The sequence below is a fragment of the Delphinus delphis genome, chromosome 19 (genome assembly GCF_949987515.2).
Source record: "Delphinus delphis chromosome 19, mDelDel1.2, whole genome shotgun sequence".
NCBI lineage: Eukaryota > Metazoa > Chordata > Mammalia > Artiodactyla > Delphinidae > Delphinus > Delphinus delphis.
The window spans coordinates 26,120,853-26,139,322 of NC_082701.1; the positions used below are offsets into that span (position 1 = coordinate 26,120,853).

At 43.9% G+C, this 18,470-nt stretch overlaps 2 protein-coding genes across 3 annotated transcripts in view; one reads left to right on the top strand and one right to left on the bottom strand.

The window, feature by feature from the left end:
* The window catches only part of LOC132415251 (C-C motif chemokine 4), a 175,088-nt gene that overhangs the window by 144,232 nt on the left and 12,386 nt on the right, over nucleotides 1–18,470 (top strand). The window lies entirely within an intron of this gene.
* On the bottom strand, nucleotides 16,964–18,387 carry LOC132415330 (C-C motif chemokine 3-like). Its single transcript, XM_059998658.1, has 3 exons — nucleotides 18,312–18,387; nucleotides 17,544–17,658; nucleotides 16,964–17,137 (listed from the first exon to the last, which is right to left on the bottom strand). The coding sequence occupies exons 1-3, from the start codon at nucleotides 18,385–18,387 to the stop codon at nucleotides 17,047–17,049; spliced, it is 282 nt and encodes a 93-aa protein (XP_059854641.1). The 3' UTR covers nucleotides 16,964–17,046.

Here is an 18,470-nt window from a genome sequence, read left to right on the forward strand (position 1 = left end):
TTAACCAACATTCCAAAGTTTTCTGAGCCGCACTGAAGTCTGAAAGGCTCATCCCTTCAATGGTGGATCTAGATCTTGAGCAGGGGATTCAAATATCTGGGATACCACATATAGCTGGGGGTGGGCTGTGGGAGGATGAGATGAGGACAAAGAGAGCTAAGAAGGGGCAAGTTTTTGGAGTAAGACCCCAACTTAAAAAGTCTTGTCTCTTAAATGAAAAAATTCACACACTCATATGTATGAAAATCAAAGGACAAAGAGTGGAAAATGAAAAGGGGAGCTCTCCATTTCTTAAAAATTGTGTTTCCCAGAGGAAATCACATTTAACAGGTTGAGAGGTATCACATCACATGTCCTTCTTATGTTTATGTAAATATATAGAGTTTTTACCAAAGCAAGCATTATTACATGTAGTTCTGAAACAATTATGTTATAACAAAGATATTTGTATATTTACAGATACACATATGAAGGGTATATTTTATATACATAGCTTTAAATTAATGTCATGGATACGTTTTCATCTCAGTACATTTATATCTACTTCATCATTTTCAGTGGTTTCATATTTATTATGTGGCTGTACTATGATGCTTTAAGCTATTCCATTTTTGATGAATTTGTTTCTCTTTCATTGCTTTCACAAACAGGGCTGCAAAGAACATCTGTATGCCTATACCTTTATGTCTTTAGATAGTGTTTCTCAAAATAGATTCCTCAAAATAAGATAGATTGAAGAATGCGTACATTTAAAAATTTGCTAGAAACTGTGTGATTACTCTTCAAAAACCCTGACTATCAAAATTCCACTTTGTGATACTAAAAAATAAAGAGTTTAAAGCAAAACAAAGTAAGTAGGGCTTAACAAAAAATTAATATGCATTTGCATTTCTTATAAGCATGTGGAATTTCTCCCTCCTGAATTTTACAACAGAGACTCTGACTTAATCTAACTTTCTTACGCTTAAAAACATAATCTAGGCCAGGACTCAGAAAACTTTTCCATAAAGGCTCAGGTAGTAAATGTTTGGGGCTTTGCAGGCATACAGACTCAGTGGCAATTATTCAACTCTGCCACCATAGTGAGAGCAGCCACAGACCGTATATCATGGAATGGGCGTGGCTGTGTTCCCCTAAGACTTCGTTTACAAAAACAGTCTGGAATTTTTTTTTTTTTCCGGCCGTGTGGGGCGGCATGCGGGATCTTAGTTCCCTGACCAGGGATCAAACCCATGCCCCCTGCATTGGAAGTGCAGAGTCTTTAACCACTGGACCACCAAACAAGTCCCAAAATCACCTTTCGTTTTTAACTTTCAGGAATATGTGGCCTCTAGATGTGTGACGAACCTGAAGCCTGGCCCTCAAGCTGAGGCACAAGAACAAGCAAACAGGCTTCTTTTACAGAGAGCTGGGGTGTGTTTCAACCTGTTATTTGTGCTGTGCCCTGAGGCCGGTAGCCTGTTTTCCATGATTGTTACAGTCTTGAGAGACCCAAGAATGCATACCCCTGTGGCCACTAGAGTCAGAGGTTCACAGGGCATCCCCTGGCAGCAGCCACAAAGCCTGGACACCAGATGGAAAAACATGGTCACCAGGAATGTGTAAAAGCCCGTCTCCGGGAGATACCAGTGCTGTGGAGTGTGGCAGAGGGTGAGCACAAAGATGGTGTCCACTGGTGGGAGGGTAAAGATGCCTTATGCTGAGAAGAAAGAAAAAGAAAAAACAATAACTGCTGGCTTTAGTAGAGCACAGAGAGAGAGAGCAAAAATGGTTCTACCGTACCTCCATCCTGGAGATGATCCCAATGGCCGGCCCCTCAGGCCAGTGCTTTAAGTTGAGCAAATGCGTCTTTTTGGCCTCAAGTCTGATGCTTTTCCAATGGCTGCTTCTGCGCTGGGCCCTGGGGCGAGTGAATCTGCAGCGTGAGACCCTTAAGAGGGGTTTCTCAGTTTGCCACGGCTCTTTGGATCTCGTGGACACGAGTCCCATTGGTTTTCAAAGCCTGATCTTTGGGGGGGATCACCTCTCAGTTGCAGGTCTTAAAAGTTGGGGTGCCTGAAAAGTTGATGGGTTACAGACCTTTTGCTCCTCAGGGAGAAGCTCCCGGTTTGTGAGTTCCCTCCTGACTGTGGGTGGTCACCCTGGGGGTGGGGTTAATGGCCAGACCACAGCTCAGACTCTTCTACCCTCCTCCCATGTGGTACATTTTTTTTAAAACTGAGGTATATTTACAATATTAGTTTCAGGTGTACAACATAGTGATACAAAATTTTTATAGATTTCACTCCATTTGTAGTTAGTATAAATATTGGTTATATTTCCTGTGCTGTATATACCTTGTAGCTTATTTACTTTACATATAGTAGTTTGTACCTCTTAATCCTCTACTCCATCTTGCCCCTCTTCTGTTCCCTCTCTCCACTGGTAACCACTAGTTAGTTCTCTGTATCTGTGAGTCTGTTTCCTTTCTGTAATATTCACTAGTTTGTTTTATTTTTTAGATTCCACATATAAGTGATAACATACAGTATTTGTCTTTCTCTCTCTGACTTCTTTCACTAAGTGTAATGCCCTCCAAGTTCATCCATGTTGTTGCAAGTGGCAAAATTTCATTCTTTTTTAATGGCTGAGTAATATTCCATTGTATATATAAAACCACATCTTCTTATCCATTCATCTATTGATGGACACTTAGGTTGCTTCCATACCTTGGCAATTGTAAATAATGCTGCTATGAACATTGGGGTGCATGTATCTTTTCGAATTAGTATTTTCTCTTTTTCCTGATATACACTCAAGAGTGGAATTGTTGGATCATATGGTAGTTCTAATTTTGTTTTCTGAGGAAACTCCATACTATTTTCTACAGTGACTGCATCAATTTACATTCCCACCAACAGTGTACAAGGGTTTCCTTTTCTCCACGTCCTTGCCAACATCTGTTATTTGCAGTGTTTTTGAAGATAGCCATTCTGACCAGTGTGAACTGATAACTCATTGTGGTTTTGACTTGCATTCCTGTTGATTAAAAAATGTTGAGCATTGGGCTTCCCTGGTGGCCCAGTGGTTGAGAGTCTGCTTGCCGATGCAGGGGACATGGGTTCGTGCCCCGGTCTGGGAAGATCCCACATGCCATGGAGCGGCTGGGCCTGTAAGCCATGGCCGCTGGGCCTGCGTGTCTGGAGCCTGTGCTCTGCAATGGGAGAGGCCACAACAGTGAGAGGCCCGCGTACCGCAAAAAAACCACAAATAAATAAAAATTTTTTTTAAAATGTTGAGCATCTTTTTACGTTCCTTTTGGCCATCTGATGCCTTCTTTGGAAAAAGTTATCTTCAGGCTTTCTGCCCACTTTTAAATTGGGTTTTTTGTTTTTTCATGGTTGTTGTTGAATTGTATGGGCTATTTATATATTTTGGATATTAACTCTTTATGAGTCATATCATTTGCAAATATTTTCTCCCATTCAGTGGGTTGTCTTTTCATTCTGTTGATGGTTTCCTTTGCTGTGCAAAATCTTTTAAGTTTAATCAGGTCCCATTTGTTTATTTTTGCTTTTGTTTCTTTCGCCTTAGGAGACAGATCCAAAAAAAATATTGCTATGATTTATGTAAAGGAATGTTCTGCCTTTGTTCTCTTCTAGTAGTTTTATGTTCTCTTCTAGTAGTTTTATGGTTTCCAGTCTTACATTTAGGTCTTTAATCCATTTTGAATTTATTTTTGTACATGGTGTGAGAAAATGTTCTAATTTCATTCTTTTACATGTAGCTGTCCAGTTTCCCTAGCACCACTTATTGAAGAGACAGTCTTTCTCCATTGTATACTCTTGCCTCCTTTGTTGCAGATTAATTGACTATAATTGTATCGGTTTATTTCTGAGCTCTCTATTCTGTTCCATTGATCTTTGTGTCTGTTTTTGGCCAGTATCATATTGTTTTGATTATTGTAAGATTGTAGTATAGTCTGAAGTCAGGGAGCGTGATTCCTCCAGCTCTGTTCTTTCTCAAGATTCCTTTGGCTACTCGGGGACTTTATGGTTTCCATATAAATTTTAAAATTATTTGTTCTATTTCTGTTAAAATTGCCATTGGTATTTTCATAGGGATTGCGTTAAATCTGTATATTGCCTTGGGTAGTATGGTCATTTTAACAATATTAATTCTTCCAATCCATGAACATGGTATCTTTCCATCTGTTTGTATCTTCTTCAGTTTCTTTCATTAGTGTCTTATAGTTTTCTGAATACAGGTCTTTTACCTCCTTAGGTAGGTTTATTCCTAGGTATTTTATTCTTTTTGATGCAATTGTAAATGGAATTGTTTCTCTAATTTCTCTTTCTGACAGTTTATTATTACTGTATAGAAATGCAACAGATTTCTGTACATTAATTTTGTATCCTGCAACTTTACCAAATTCCCTGATGAACTCTAGTAGTTTTTTCATGGTGTCTGAGATTTTTAATGTATAATATCATGTCATCTGCAGATAGTGATAGTTTTACTTCTTCCTTTCCAATTTGGATTCCTTTTATTTATTTTTCTTGTCTGATTGCTGTGGCTAGGACTCCCAATACTATGTTGAATAAAAGTGGGGAGAGTGGGCATCCTAGTCTTGTTCCTGACCTTAGAAGAAATGCTTTCAGCTTTTCACCATTGAGTATGATGTTAGCTGGGGGTTTGTCATATATGGCCTTTATTATGTTGAGGTATGTTCCCTCTATCCCCACTTTTTGGAGAGGTTTTATCACAAATGGATGTTTAATTTTGTCATCTGTTATTCTTCAGTTTATTAATGTGGTGTTGATTCACTTTGATTAATTTGCAAATATTGAACCACTCTTGCATCCCTGGGATAAATCCATCTTGATCATAGTGTATCGCCCTTTTAATGTATTGTTGGATTTGGTTTGCTAATATTTTGTTGAGGATTCTTACATCTGTGTTCATCAGTGATACTGGCCTGTAATTTTCTTTCTCTGTGATATCTTTGTCTGCTTTTAGTATCAGGGTGATGCTGGTCTCATAGAATGAGTTCAGAAGCATCTCTTCCTCTGCAATTTTTGGAATAGTTTGAGAAGGATAGATGTTAACTCTTCTCTAAATGTTTGGTAGAATTCACCTGTGAAGCCATCTGGTCCTGGACTTTTGTTTATTGGGAATTTATTTTGTTACCAATTCAATTTCATTACCAGTAATTGGTCTGTTCATAGTTTCTATTTCTTCCTGGTTTAGTCTTGGGAAATTGTAGATTTCTAGGAATTTGTTCATTTCTTCCAGGTTGTCCATTTTATTTGGCATCTAATTGTTTGTAGTAATCTCTTATGATCCTTTCTAATTCTGTGATGTCAGTTATAATTCTCTTTTTTCATTTCTGATTTTATTAATTTGAGCCCTTTTTTTTGATGAGTCTGTCTAAAAAATTGTCAATTTTGTTTATCTTTTCAAAGAATCAGGTCTTAGTTTCATTGATCATTTTTATTGTTTTCTTAGTCTCTATTCCATTTATTTCTGTTCTGATCTTTACGATTTCTTTCCTTCTACTAACTTTAGGTTTTGTTTGTTCTTCTTTTTCTAGTTCCTTTAGGTATAAGGTTAGGTTGTTTATTTGAGATATTTTTTGTCTCCTGAGGTAAACTTGTATTGCTATAAACTTTCCTCTTAGAACTACTTTTGCTGCATCCCATAGATTTTGGATCATTGGCTTTTGGTTTTCATTTGTTTTCAGGTATTTTTTGATTACTTCATTGATTTCTTCAGTGAGCCATTAGTTGTTTATTAACATGTTCTTTAGCCTCCACTTGTTTGTGTTTTTTGCAGTTTTTTTCTTGTAGTTGATTTCTAGTCTCATAGCACTGTGGTTGGAAAAGATGCTTGATACGATTTCAGTTTTCTTAAATTTACTGAGGCTTGTTTTGTGGTATAGCATATGATCTATCCTGGAGAATGTTCCATGTGCACTTGAAAAGAATGTGTACTCTGATGCCTTTGGATGGAATGTACTATATATATCTATTAGGTTTAATGTGTCTTTATGGCCAGTGTTTCTTTGTTGATATTCTGTCTGGATGATCTGTCCATTGATGTAAGTGGGAGTTAAAGTCCCTTACTATTATTGTGTTACTGTCAGTTTCTCTCTTTATGTTTGTTAATATTTGCTTTATGTATATAGGTACTCCTATGTGGGTGTATATATATTTACAATTTTTATATATTCTTTGATTGATTTCTTGATCATCATGTAATGTCCTTCTTGGTCTCTGGTAACAGTCTTTGTTTTAAAGTCTATTTTGTCTGCTATAAGTATTGCTATCCCAGCTTTCTCTCTTTTTAAAAAATACTTATTTATTTATTTATTTATGGCTGTGTTGGGTCTTTGTTGCTGCCCGTGGGCTTTCTCTAGTTGCGGCGAGCAGGGGTTACTCTTCATTGCGGTGCATGGGCTTCTCATTGCAGTGGCTTCTCTTGTTGCAGAGCATGGGCTGTAGGCATGGGCTTCAGTAGTTGTGGTGCATGGGCTCAGTAGATGTGGCTCATGGGCTTAGTTGCTCCATAACATGTGGGATCTTCGTGGACCAGGGCTTGAACCTGTGTCCCCTGCATTGGCAGGCGGGTTCTTAACCACTGCGCCACCAGGGGAGTCCCCCCAGCTTTCTCTTGATTTCTATTTGCATGGAATAACATTTTCCATCCCCTCTCTTTCATTCTGTGTGTCTTTATATGTGAAGTGGTGTCCTGTGAGTCTCAGCAGTGCACTCCCCTCTGGTTACTAGAGCTATATCCTCTAGGGGTGTGCCCTACGTGGGCTGCTTGGATCCTTCTGTTGTGGTGGGCTGACTACTGTGGGTGGTCTGGTAGGCTTGGCTGGCTCCTGGTCTGTTTGGTTGCCAGGCCCTCCCTTGTGTGGAGGCCACCAGCCACTCCTTGGGGGGGCCGGGTCAGAGGGTAGGGTCAAGGGTCAGGCTGGCTGCAGAACGCTGGGGGGACCCTGGTGCTAATGCTGGCTCACTAGTGGGTGGAGTTGGGGCACAGGAGATCCCTGGACTGGTGCCCACCCACCAGTGGTTGAATCTAGGTCCTGAGGCTCGTGCTGGCCCACAGTTGGGCAGAGTTGGATCCTGGGGTCTGGCTGCAGGGCCCAGGGATCCCAGAGCTGGTGTCAGACTGCTGGTGGGTGGGAATGATTTCTGACACAGCTGGCTGTGGGGTCTAGGGTATCCCAAAGCTTGTGTTGGCATGCTGTTGGGCAGAGCCTGTGTCTGGTCAGTCCCAGGCTGGTGCTGGCCTGCTGGTGGGTGGGCTGGGTCTGCAGTCTATGGAGCTGCAGTTTTCCTAGGCCTGGTACCTGCCCGCTGGTGGGTGAGGCTGGTTCTGAGTTTAGAGTAGGCTCACTGGTGGGTGGAGCCAGGGCCCAGCTGGTCTGAGGGCTGGTGCTGGCCTGCTGGTGAGTAGGCTGGGTCCACAGGTATTGGGCAAGGTTTTCCTGGGGCTCATGTTAACACACTGGTGGGTGAGACTGATTTTGAATCTAGAGCAGGCTTGCTGGTGGGAGGAGCTGGACATTCTGAGGCTGGTGTCTGCCCTCTGGTGGGTGGACCTGGGTCCCAGGATCTCTGGCTATAGGGCTCTGGGGGTCCCAGATCTAGTGCCTGCTCACTGGTGTGTGGGGCTTGGTCCTGGGCCCTCTGGTGTATAAGGCTGTGTTCAGGGGAGGCCGTGGGCTCAGCGGGTCTTAAGGCAGCCTATCTGGTGGTGGGTGGGGCTGTGTCCCTGCCCAGTTAGTAGCTTGGCCTGAGGTGTCCCAGGACTGGTGTCTATGGGCTGGTGGGCATGGATGGGGCTGGATCTGAGGCTAATAAGCTAGAGGGAGGATTCCAGCATGGCACCTGCCAGCACCAGTGTCCACATGGTAGAATGAGCTCCCCAAAATGGCTGCTGCTGGTGTCTGTGTCCCCGGGGTGACCTGCAGTTGCCTCCCGCCTCTCTGGGAGGCTCTCCAAGATCAGCAGGTACGTCTGACCCAGGCTCCTTCTATCCTGGGTCCTGGAGCATGTGAGATTTTTGTGTGCACCCTTTAAGAGTGGAATCTTTATTTCCCACGGCCCTCTGGGACTCCCAAAAGCTGGCCTTCAAAGACAAATGTTCTAGGAGCTCGTCTTCCTGGCCCAGGACTCCTGGCCTGGGGAGCTCAATGTGGGGCTCAGACCCCTCACTCCTTGGGGAGAACCTCTGTAATTGTAATTATTCTCCTGTTTGGGGGTTGCCCACCTGGGTGTATGGGTCTTGACTGTACGGTGAATCCTCTGCTCCTGTCTTGTTGTGGTTCTTTCTCTATATCTTTAGTAATAGAACATCTAGTTTGGTAGGTTCTTGTCTTTTTCATTGATAGGTGCTCTGTAAGTAGTTGTAATTTTGGTGTGCCTGTGAGAGAAGGTGAGCTCAGGGTCTTTCCATTCCGCCATCTTGCCCTGCTATCCACTGTCGCTCTTTTCTGTTTGCTGATGTGAAGTAGCTGCTCAGGTAGTTTTCAGGTCTTCTGCAGAGGAAATTGTTCGGTACATAGCTACAGATACAGCATGTCTGTGGGAGGAGGTGAGTTTGGGATCTCCCTAAATCACCATCTTGGACCACTTCCTCTATCGCTTATTTGCTCTAATCTTAGGTTTAGTCTCCATCTCCTTCTGCAGAGAATGCAGCTAATTGAACAGTCTGTCTCTTGTTCCAGTTCCATTTGGGAACCTTAATCTGTTCTAAGAAGAGATTTTTCCTGGTCTAAGAAGAGATTTTTTCCAGCAAGAGACTATCTCTGTAAATCACCTATAAGGTGGCACTGAGGTTACTTAGCTGATCACTGGGAACCACCTGAAGCTGGATGCTGCCTCCTATTGAAAACCCACCCAATTTTCCCACTCCCACTATAGGACAAGCCCCCACCCTTCCTTCTGGGTACATAGAATAGAAAGCTAGAACTCCTTTGGAAAGAGAAGCCCCCCTGAACAGATAGCCCAGGGCATTTTTGAAAACCCCTTGGGAAGTCCTGTATTTCACTTGGTACCTCCGTACATGTGGTCTGATCTGAGCCAGAAAGTGGGGGGACAACAGCAAATGTCAGCAGGAGGACACTTGTGAGAGGAGGGCTGGGAGCAGAGAGCCCTGGTGAGGAGGGCAGTAAGGGCTCAAGAGTGTGGGCCAGAACAACTCGCTGTTGCCAGCCTCCTTCTGGGGTCTAAGCAACATCCCCTACTCTTTTTTTTTTTAAACATCTTTATTGGAGTATAATTGCTTTACAATGGTGTGTTAATGTCCCCTACTCTTAAGACCTAAGTGGTGGACTATTGGGAGATAGAAACTCGGGGTGATGAGAGAGGAAGTTTTTAAGCCCAGTTGTGCCTTGTTGACTTGTATATGCAAGAGGGGTCTTGGGTAACCACAAGGCTCAGGGTATTTGCAAGAATAGTTCAAGTGCTCACTTAACTGGGGCTGTTTATGGGGAAGTGGTTTCCACGGCGAGAGGAGATGAGATGTGTCATTGTGGGACCACACTTAGTTGGTTCTTTCTCTGTAGAGCCCTATAGTCATAATTTCCCCCAGCAGAAACTTGTTATTCCACAGCTGTTCTAACTGCATAGATGTGGCATTTGCAATGATGCCATGAGTCCTGAGCAGCACAACCCAATTTAAACCACACCCAAGTAGACAGAGTTGTATTATCAAAGCCTGGGCTTCAGGAGTGATGAGAGGGCAGGCTGCTTTTCAGACACTCACTCATTCAAGAGAGGTTCATCAGGGCTCTCAATAAACACAAAGCAAAGAGGATAAAGACATAGGTGGACTTCCCTGGTGGCACAGTGGTTAAGAACCCACCTGCCAATGCAGAGGACACAGGTTCGAGCCCTGGTCTGGGAAGATCCCACATGCCACAGAGCAACTAAGTCCGTGCGCCACAACTACTGAAGCCCATGCACCTAGAGTCCGTGCTCCACAACAAAGAGAAGCTACCTCGGTGAGAAGTGTGCGCACTGCAACAAAGAGTAGCCCCCACTCGATGCAACTAGAGAAAGCCCGCGCGCAGCAACAAAGACCGAATGCAGCCAAAAAAAAAAAAAAAAAAAAGACATGTTAGGAACCTTACATGTAAGGAACCTTAAAATGATCTTAGCCTTTGACCAAGATAATCCGTGTCTAGGAATCTATTTCCTATATAAATATATTCAAATATGGAAGAAAGTTTATGCATAAGAGTATTTGGTCCCCAGCATGTTCATAACAATTTAAAATTGGACCCAATTTAAATCGTCTACAATATGGAAATGGCAAAGAAAATTAGGGTATCTTCACTTGGTTGGCTCTTAGGGAGCCTTTACAAACAATACAATGACATGGGAAATGCTTAAGTTCTAATGATAAGTTAAAAAAAAAAAAACCCAAGATGCAAATAGGCTTATTTTAATCAGGACCTACCCCATGTCTGGGGATGTGGTCAATTCTATATAATATTTTTTTGTGGATGCTGTTCCCAGGAAAGAGGGGGAACAGAAGCAGCAGGTATGATGTGTCCCCTGCCATCTACCCCTTAGTCTGTCTAATAGTAAAGGATTCTCCTCTCTTCCTCAATATGGGCAATTTCAGTAATGATGATTCATTATTCTGAGAGTTCTCTCATTTTCCTCTTTCCCCCGTCTTCTGCTTTTATGAAGCAGGGTGGGTGGTGTTTGTGGCAGGACCAGTTCTACCCCACTTAGTGTGTCCTGGGATGAACATGTAGCCCTATTTTCTGGTGGTGACTTTTGCCACTATGAAGAGCTTAATGTCTCTTTTGCCTCAGATTTGGGCAATAGTCATTTATAGGGCAACAGGAAATATACAAATCAGCATTTTCTTAAAAGTAAAGTCATTCAGGAACGGAGAAGACTAAAAGTTTCTAATCTAGAGAGCAAAGGAGAAGACATATTTATCACACCCAAAGTGTTAGTGTTGTTAACTCAAGGAAAAAATCTATAGGAAAAACAAACACATAGTGAGAACATGTTTTTCCTGACCAGCACCTACTCTACATCCTTCTTGATACCAGAAACCCACGGTTCCTTTGGGAAGCGATTCTTGCTCATAATTCTCAGATTTATGTGAAATTCATCCAACCATGATGCAGGTATGTGCCTTGATTAGCTTAAGCAAATGAATGAAACCCATCCCCTTAGCCACAGTGATTGGTTAGGAATTGGATTTCTGACCTGTCAGTCAAATCTGAAAGAACCTAGTGATTTTTTTTTCCAAGGGAGACACAGCGTCTCTCTTCCCTGAAGAAAATGAACAAGAATTCATGTAACACTGGAAGGTACCGGCAGCTATCCTGGGACTCGTACATGGAAGGGAGGTCAGAAAGAGAAAACGGGACCTGCAGGGCATCACGGGGCTGCTGCGTCCAGCCTTTCCTGGAGCCAGAGCCTCCCTGTACCCTTTGATCTTGGAACCACAGGGTTCATTTATTCCAGTCTCTTTGAGGTAGGTTTGCTTGTTTGTTTTCCTTCTTGCAACTACTAATACCCTGAGAAATACAGAGTTCTGTATCTGTGCAGAGATACAGAGTCTGTTAAAAGTAACAGCTCGTGACTGAAGCATGGGATTAGCTGAACTGAAAAAGCAGGGCGTTTGGTGAGGACTTTGTTAAGTGGAAGTGGTTTGGTGTGTCTGGGAATCACCTGGAGTCTTGTTAGACACAGATTGCTGGGCACCACCCCCTAAAGGGGGAAGCCCGGGGCGGGGGTGGGGTGGGGGTGTTTGCTTAGAACTTGCATTTCTAATGGTTCCCAGATGCTCCTGCTGTGGTCTGGGCAGGACCTTTTGAGAACCGCTCTCACATGGTACTGCTGGTGCTGGTTGACCTGTGGTCTACTGCAACTCAGTAAAACTCTTTTTTTTTTTTTTTCCTTTAAGTAAAATTCTTTAAGAAAGAGCTCAGGCTGCTTTGAAATGGGCTTATCTGACATCGAAAAAGGGAAACAATTCAGCTTTGCTAAGAAAGGCCTTTCCAGTCTGTCAACTGTTGTCGGTAATCTGGAGTCTCGAAGGGCTGTAAGTGCAGATATTTCGACTTCAGTCTAAAGTTAATGTGAATAGAGGCAGGGAGGTGAGAGACTTAACAGGAGAGAATCCTGAGCTCTGACTATGGGTCCTAAGTCCCTCTCTCCACCCTCTCCTGTGAAATATTTGTCTTCCTTATTTGAAGTGGACAGTCAGCTCCTTGTAAAGGCGCAGGGAAGGCGTGGCTTTGGGCATCAAATATTCATCACTTTTGCATGTTGCTCCATCTCTGCGGGGGCCGGAATGGAGGCAGCGCTCTCCCGCCACGTGGCTAGAGGTGGGGGTGTAGGGGTGACTGTAGTATTGAGGCCCATGCTAGGAAACACATTCCCAACACCAGGTAAAATGCAAGGTGTATGACCAGGCAAGCTCTCCCTTTTGGGTTACTGAGCTCATGGAATAGATCAGAAGCCTGCTGTCATTAGATGGGCATTATTTGCGGGACTTCCCTGGCGGTCCAGTGGTTAGGACTCTGCTCTCCCCATGCAAGGGGCACGGGTTCGATCCCTGATGGGGGAACTAAGATCCCGCATGCAGCGCAGCACAGCCGAAGTTAGCTACCCAACACCTAAGGCAAACTCCAGGCTCCTAACTCACGTGGGTAAGAAGTTGGCAGCTCCCGAAAAGGGCTCCTCGCTGGCACACATGTGTGTCCACAGAGGACAGTCCCCAGGGAGGTCAACCCCCAGGGAGGTCAACCCGAGAGGCTGACTAAGCACTTCAGTCAAGTCTCGGACTCAAATGCCCTCTACATTGGTTAATAGTGCAATTCCCACGCTCCCCGCTCCCTCACAGGGGTCTTTATTCTATTTACACTTTTTGTTCGCAACACTTGTGTTGAGTGATCGGGCACGGGTTAGCTTTCATTAGCCTTTGGGCTGCTGGACCTTGAGAAGCAGTGCAGCATAAACGAGCAGATTTCGTTTGTCCCTAGATGCTGGAAGCCAATAGAGAAGAAGTGATGACAGCCTCACTGCTTCTTTGGGGACAAAGTTTGTTCCTCTCATTCTCCTGATAGAATCTTCGCACTTGTCATGGTGTGGGTGGTAATGGTGTTAGGGGAATGGGGCTCCCGTAAAGGAAGGGGATTATAAAATGTTTTCTAGGAGGAGCTCTGTGTGTGTGTGTATGTGTGTGTGTGTGTGTGTGTGTGTGTGAGAGAGTGTGTGTGCGCGCGCGCGCACACGCGTGCGGGTGATATGAAAGCTTTGGGCGAAAGGACTTGCTCCTTGTATTGGCCTCGTTATATAAGAGCCATTATGGCATCAAGACTGTGAGCTAAGCTGAGCTCTCTTTTCTTTGTGTCAACTCAGAATCTCAACCAGAAAGTAGTTTTGATGGATGGAATATCACCTGTCGAAGGGTGGGTAAGATGAGACTGGAGAGGTGAGCAATACATGCTCATTGAAAACTAAATCAAATAAAAAGTACAGAAAATAAAAAGGAAGAGTCCCCATTCCTTTAAAGAAAAAAGAATAAAAATCCCATTTCCTCTAAGAAACCATAGTTAGCTATTTGATATGTATCTTTCCAAATATGTGCCTTTGTAAATATATATGTATATATGGTTTTTTAAAATAAAAGCAAAAATAGTGTCATTCGATACATATAGTTCTGTAGCATATTTGTAGAGTATATATGCATATACTAGATGTGAACAGATATACCTTTAGCACCTAATATTATGGACACTTTCCATAGGTATAGATGTGTGTTATCCTTTTTACTAACCACAGAATAGTCCATTGGTGGGCATCTCAATTCTCTTCTGATGTAATCCTCTACTGGTTTAAATGGTTGTTCCCATTTACAAACCGTGCTGCAAAGAATATCTTTGTGTCTGAAGAACCTATGGGCAGGACAGGAATAAAGACAAAGACATAGAGAATGCACTTGAAGACACGGGGAGGGGGAAGGGGAAGCTGGGACGAAGTGAGAGAGTAGCATGGACATATATACACTACCAAATGTAAGATAGATAGCTAGTGGGAAGCAGCTGCATAGCACAGGGAGATCAGCTCGGTGCTTTGTGACCACCTAGAGGGGTGGGATAGGGAGGGTAGGAGGGAGACGCAAGAGGGAGGGGATATGGGATATATGTATACATATAGCTGATTCACTTTGTTATACAGCAGAAACTAACACAACATTGTAAAGCAATTATACTCCAATCAAGATTAAAAAAAAAAAAAAGGAAGGCTTCCCTGGTGGCGCAGTGGTTGAGAGTCCGCCTGCTGATGCAGGGGACACTGGTTCGTGCCCCGGTCCGGGAAGATCCCACATGCCGCGGAGCGGCTGGGCCCATGAGCCACGGCCGCTGAGCCTGCGCGTCCAGAGCCTGTGCTCCGCAATGGGAGAGGCCACAACAGTGAGAGGCCCGCGTACCACAAAAAAAAAAAAAAAAAGAATATCTTTGTGTCTATATATAGTCCTGTCCTCTGGCAGTGTTGCTACAAAACAGATGCCTAGAAATGGAATCAGGGCAAATGGTATCTTGGTCCAATAGTGTGTGCACTTTAATGTTTGCTTAGCAGTGGTGTTGAATTGTACTCTAAAAGTTTCATCACTACAATTCTAAACTAATTTGGGGTACAAAAATTAGATTATTTTAAACAACATGAAACAATTGTGGGTCATAAAAATTAATACATGTTTGGTTTTCACACAAGTCTTTAGCATTTCTCCTCCTTCTGCCGAAAGGACCCAAGCTCAGTGTACATTTCTTATAGTTATAACTCAGGCAACCTATCTGTTAAATAACTGAGTTGTCACAGTAAACCTGTAAACAGAATCCTGCTCCACATGTAGGCTGATTATCTTTTCCTTCTCTAACATTAGCCATGTATTTTGTGGAGCATGGATTCTAGGAAAATAATGTACAATATACCTGTTACCATATGCAGATGTGCACTGCATTTGGAAAAGAGCAGTGAATTCTATTGACTATTTCAGTGGTTCTCAGCTGTTAACATGCATGTGGAACCCCTGAAGCTTGGTAGAAATATCAATTCCCAGGTCCACACCTAAAAATTCTGACGTGAGTGGATTAAACAATCATTGCTTGTAATTTGAGTACAGGTGGATTACATTTTGGGAAATAACTTGGTTACTGGTTAAGAGCAAAGTCTGTAGTTACATCAAAATCTAGTTTTGGAACTCAGTTGTGCCGCTTACTTGCTGTGTGATCTTGGCCAGTTTGCTTAACCTCTCTGAGCCCCAGCCCCAGTTTACTCTTCTGTCAAATGAAAATATTGATAGTACTTAAACTATACTATTTCATTGTGAGGAGCAAATGAACACGGCAGAAAAAGCACTCAGCCTGGAGTAAGTCTCTGATGTGTTAGTAACCGTTATTCAGAAAGTTTGATTTATCGTAAATATGTATTATGAATACTCTTCTTAATGGTATCCATTCATGTACATTATGATTTGATTCATAAAATAGTCATAATTTAAATGTTCTGGAAATGTGGCTCCCGAGTGTTGACTGAAAAAAATGCACAACCTAAAAGTTAAGAGTTAAGTTTTATTGATAGACAAAACTGAGCACTTAAGCCCAGGACACAGCACCTCAGATAACTCTGAGGGACTGCTCTGAAGAGGCAAGAGGGGAGCCGGGATATATAGGAGTTTTTGCAACAAAGACCAGGTAGTCGGAACATCAAAAGATTACTGTTAGTTAAAGAAAACCAGCTGTCTCAGGTTAAGGAATTTAGTGCTTTTGTATGTATGGGAAGATGCAGGAGACTGGGCTCACTGAAATCATTCTTTTGATATGAACCTCAGCTATCTGGGGCCAGTATCTTGTGTTTTCTCATCCTGAGTTTCCTCAGGATGTACCATTGAGGGTGGCAGCAGCAGCTGACTGCTAGATGGTGGGTAACTTGTTTCTATCCTGAATTCCCTCAGGGCGTACCTCCGGAGGGGGGCGGCTGTAAGGTCATGGCTTGATGGCTGCAACATTCTTTGTTTACTGATACAGCAGGCAACATTTTTCATTCACAAGCAGAGTAGCTCTGTGGTAGCCCCCTTCCGTCTCTCCCAATTTTCCTCCATTTCCCATCTTCCTATTCTTTAACCTACTATCCCTTTCAACCTGTGATTCTTTTTGTTAATTAATTTTTTTATTGGAGTATAGTTGATTTATAATGTTGTGTTAGTTTCTGCTGTATGGCAAAGTGAATCAGCCATACGTATACACATATCCACTCTCTTCTAGACTCCATTCCCATATAGGACATTACAGAGCACCAGATAGAGTTCCCTGTGCTATACAGTAGGTTCTTATTGGTTATCTTTTATATACAGTAGTGTGTATATGTCAATCTCAATCTCCCAATTTATCCCCCTCTTCCCCGTTGGTAACCATAAGTTTGTTTTCTATATCTGTGACTCAATTTCTGTTTTGTAAATAGGTTCACTTGTACCATTTTTCTAGATTCCACATATAAGCAATATCATGATATTTGTCTTTCGGAGAAAGTCAACCAGTGATTCTGATTTGCCAGATAAACGAAACCAAACTCAATGCCAGTTTACTTTTCAAAAGAGCATCTGTATTATTTCGCTTTGCTGAACACAGCACTGAACGGAAACATCCAATACACGATTGTCAGTCTGGTGGCATTGGCACCATCTCTGCGTAGAACAAGCTGCCGACAGTCAATTGTCAGCAGAGTGCAAGTGAATGGGGAGGGGAAGGTCTGTGAAAAGGCGTCTTGGGACCTCTTGGAGCATACAGTCCCAGACACAGTGGGACACTGCAATTAAATTACAAAAATTAAATATTAATATTGTATATAAATAAGTCGCAATCTAAGTTAGGAGCGAGTCCCGGAGTGTTGCTGTTTGGAAACAAGCAGCACACAGGAGAGGTAGCTGTGGAGGTGACAGGGGTGTTTCCAAGGCTCAGACCCCTGCTGCCCAGTCGGGCCACTGAGGTCACTGGGTTCCTCAAAACTTCCAGGCCACTCAGGCACTCAGCTCCAGGTCAGTGATGTATTCCTGGACCCAGTCCTCACTGGGGTTGGCACAGAGCTGCCGGCCTCTTTTGGTTTGGAAGCTTTGGAGAAGGACAAAAGAATTACACACTGAGGAATCCAGCAGGGGGATCCTGGGCTCCCTGTGGCCCCTCCACCCCTCTCTCCTGGGAGGCCCAGGCCCTGCCACTCCCTCGGGGACCCTCTGCCTACCTCAGTCCAGAGAGACGCTCTCCCTGACTCAGGGGGCCCCTCAGAGGATGCAGCCTCCTTCTTCCCCTCCCTCCCTCTGGGCTGGCCTAGCACCCCCTGACTCTGCAAGCCTGGCCGGGTCAGGTCACAGCTCAGAGACCTGGGTCCTGTATACTTGATAGGCCCCGGAGGGCTGGGCTTGCCAGGATGGCGCCCCTGGCCTGTCTGTGCCCTTGGGTGCTGACTCCCATCCAACATCCCATCTCCCCAGAGGTGGGCGGGAAGACTGGCACTCACATGACACCGGGCTTGGAGCACTGGCTGCTGGTCTCAAAACAGTCAGCTACGAATTCGCGAGGAAGCTGCCAGGCAGTATAGGAGAAGCAGCAGGCCGTTAGGGTGTCAACCTCAACTGTGGAGGAAGGGACAGAATGAGGCTGAGTCATAGTTCAGAACAGGATGAGGAAGACTCGGAAGGAGAGAGACAGCCTGGCTTAGGGCACAGACTGGGAGACAGGTCACTGGAAGGCGCTGGGCATTTTTCCCTAGAAATATCCCTGTCTCTGTCCTTGTTTCTGTCTGCATCCTTCTTTATTTTTGACTCTTCACTGTGGGCTCTCTCTTTCTCTGTGTGCTCCAGACATCCAAACAGACTGTTCTTATCACATCTCCCTTCAGGAAATTGTTTCTGGTTCAAGAAGTCACACCCCAGCAAAAGAAAAACCTTGGACAGCTCTCATGAGACATCCAAGGGACAAACTCTTGGGGGGACTTAGCGTGAGTTACTGGAAGACTGACACCATGGGGCGGTAACCAGATTTGGATTCTGCCTCTTGCCAACTCTTTTGTTTAGGTCCCCGTTTTACCATCTGTAAAATGGGACTGTAACTCCCCAACCCTGGCTCCAGATCTGAGGACCCCTTTATAAAGATAAAAATTAAAATCTTGAAGAGAAAGGCCAAAATGTTTCATAACCCTTTAAGAAGATCTTTATTTTCTCTTGGGGGCTCTCAAGGCCAAGTAAAGTTTGGTGTGGGGACCCCTGCAACTACTGCACAGACTCACATGGTGCCGAGAAGACCTGGCCGCAGAGGGCCATGGGGCAGAGGAGGACGGCGAGGGCAGCAGCGGGCACCTCCATGATGCTGAGCAGACAGAGTGTGGCCTTGAGTGTGGGACTGGGTGCTCGCTGCTGCCTGCGTCCTTCTTTAGTGAGAGGCCATC

Excerpts from the sequence above, each read along its gene's own strand:
- LOC132415330 (XM_059998658.1), bottom strand. The coding sequence starts at position 18,387 with ATGGAGGTGCCCGCTGCTGCCCTCGCCGTCCTCCTCTGCCCCATGGCC. Across the intron at positions 17,659-18,311 it reads CCAGGTCTTCTCGGCACCAT|TTGAGGTTGACACCCTAACG; the intron begins GTGAGTCTGTGC and ends CTTCCTCCACAG. Across the intron at positions 17,138-17,543 it reads TGCTCCAAGCCCGGTGTCAT|CTTCCAAACCAAAAGAGGCC; the intron begins GTGAGTGCCAGT and ends CCTTCTCCAAAG.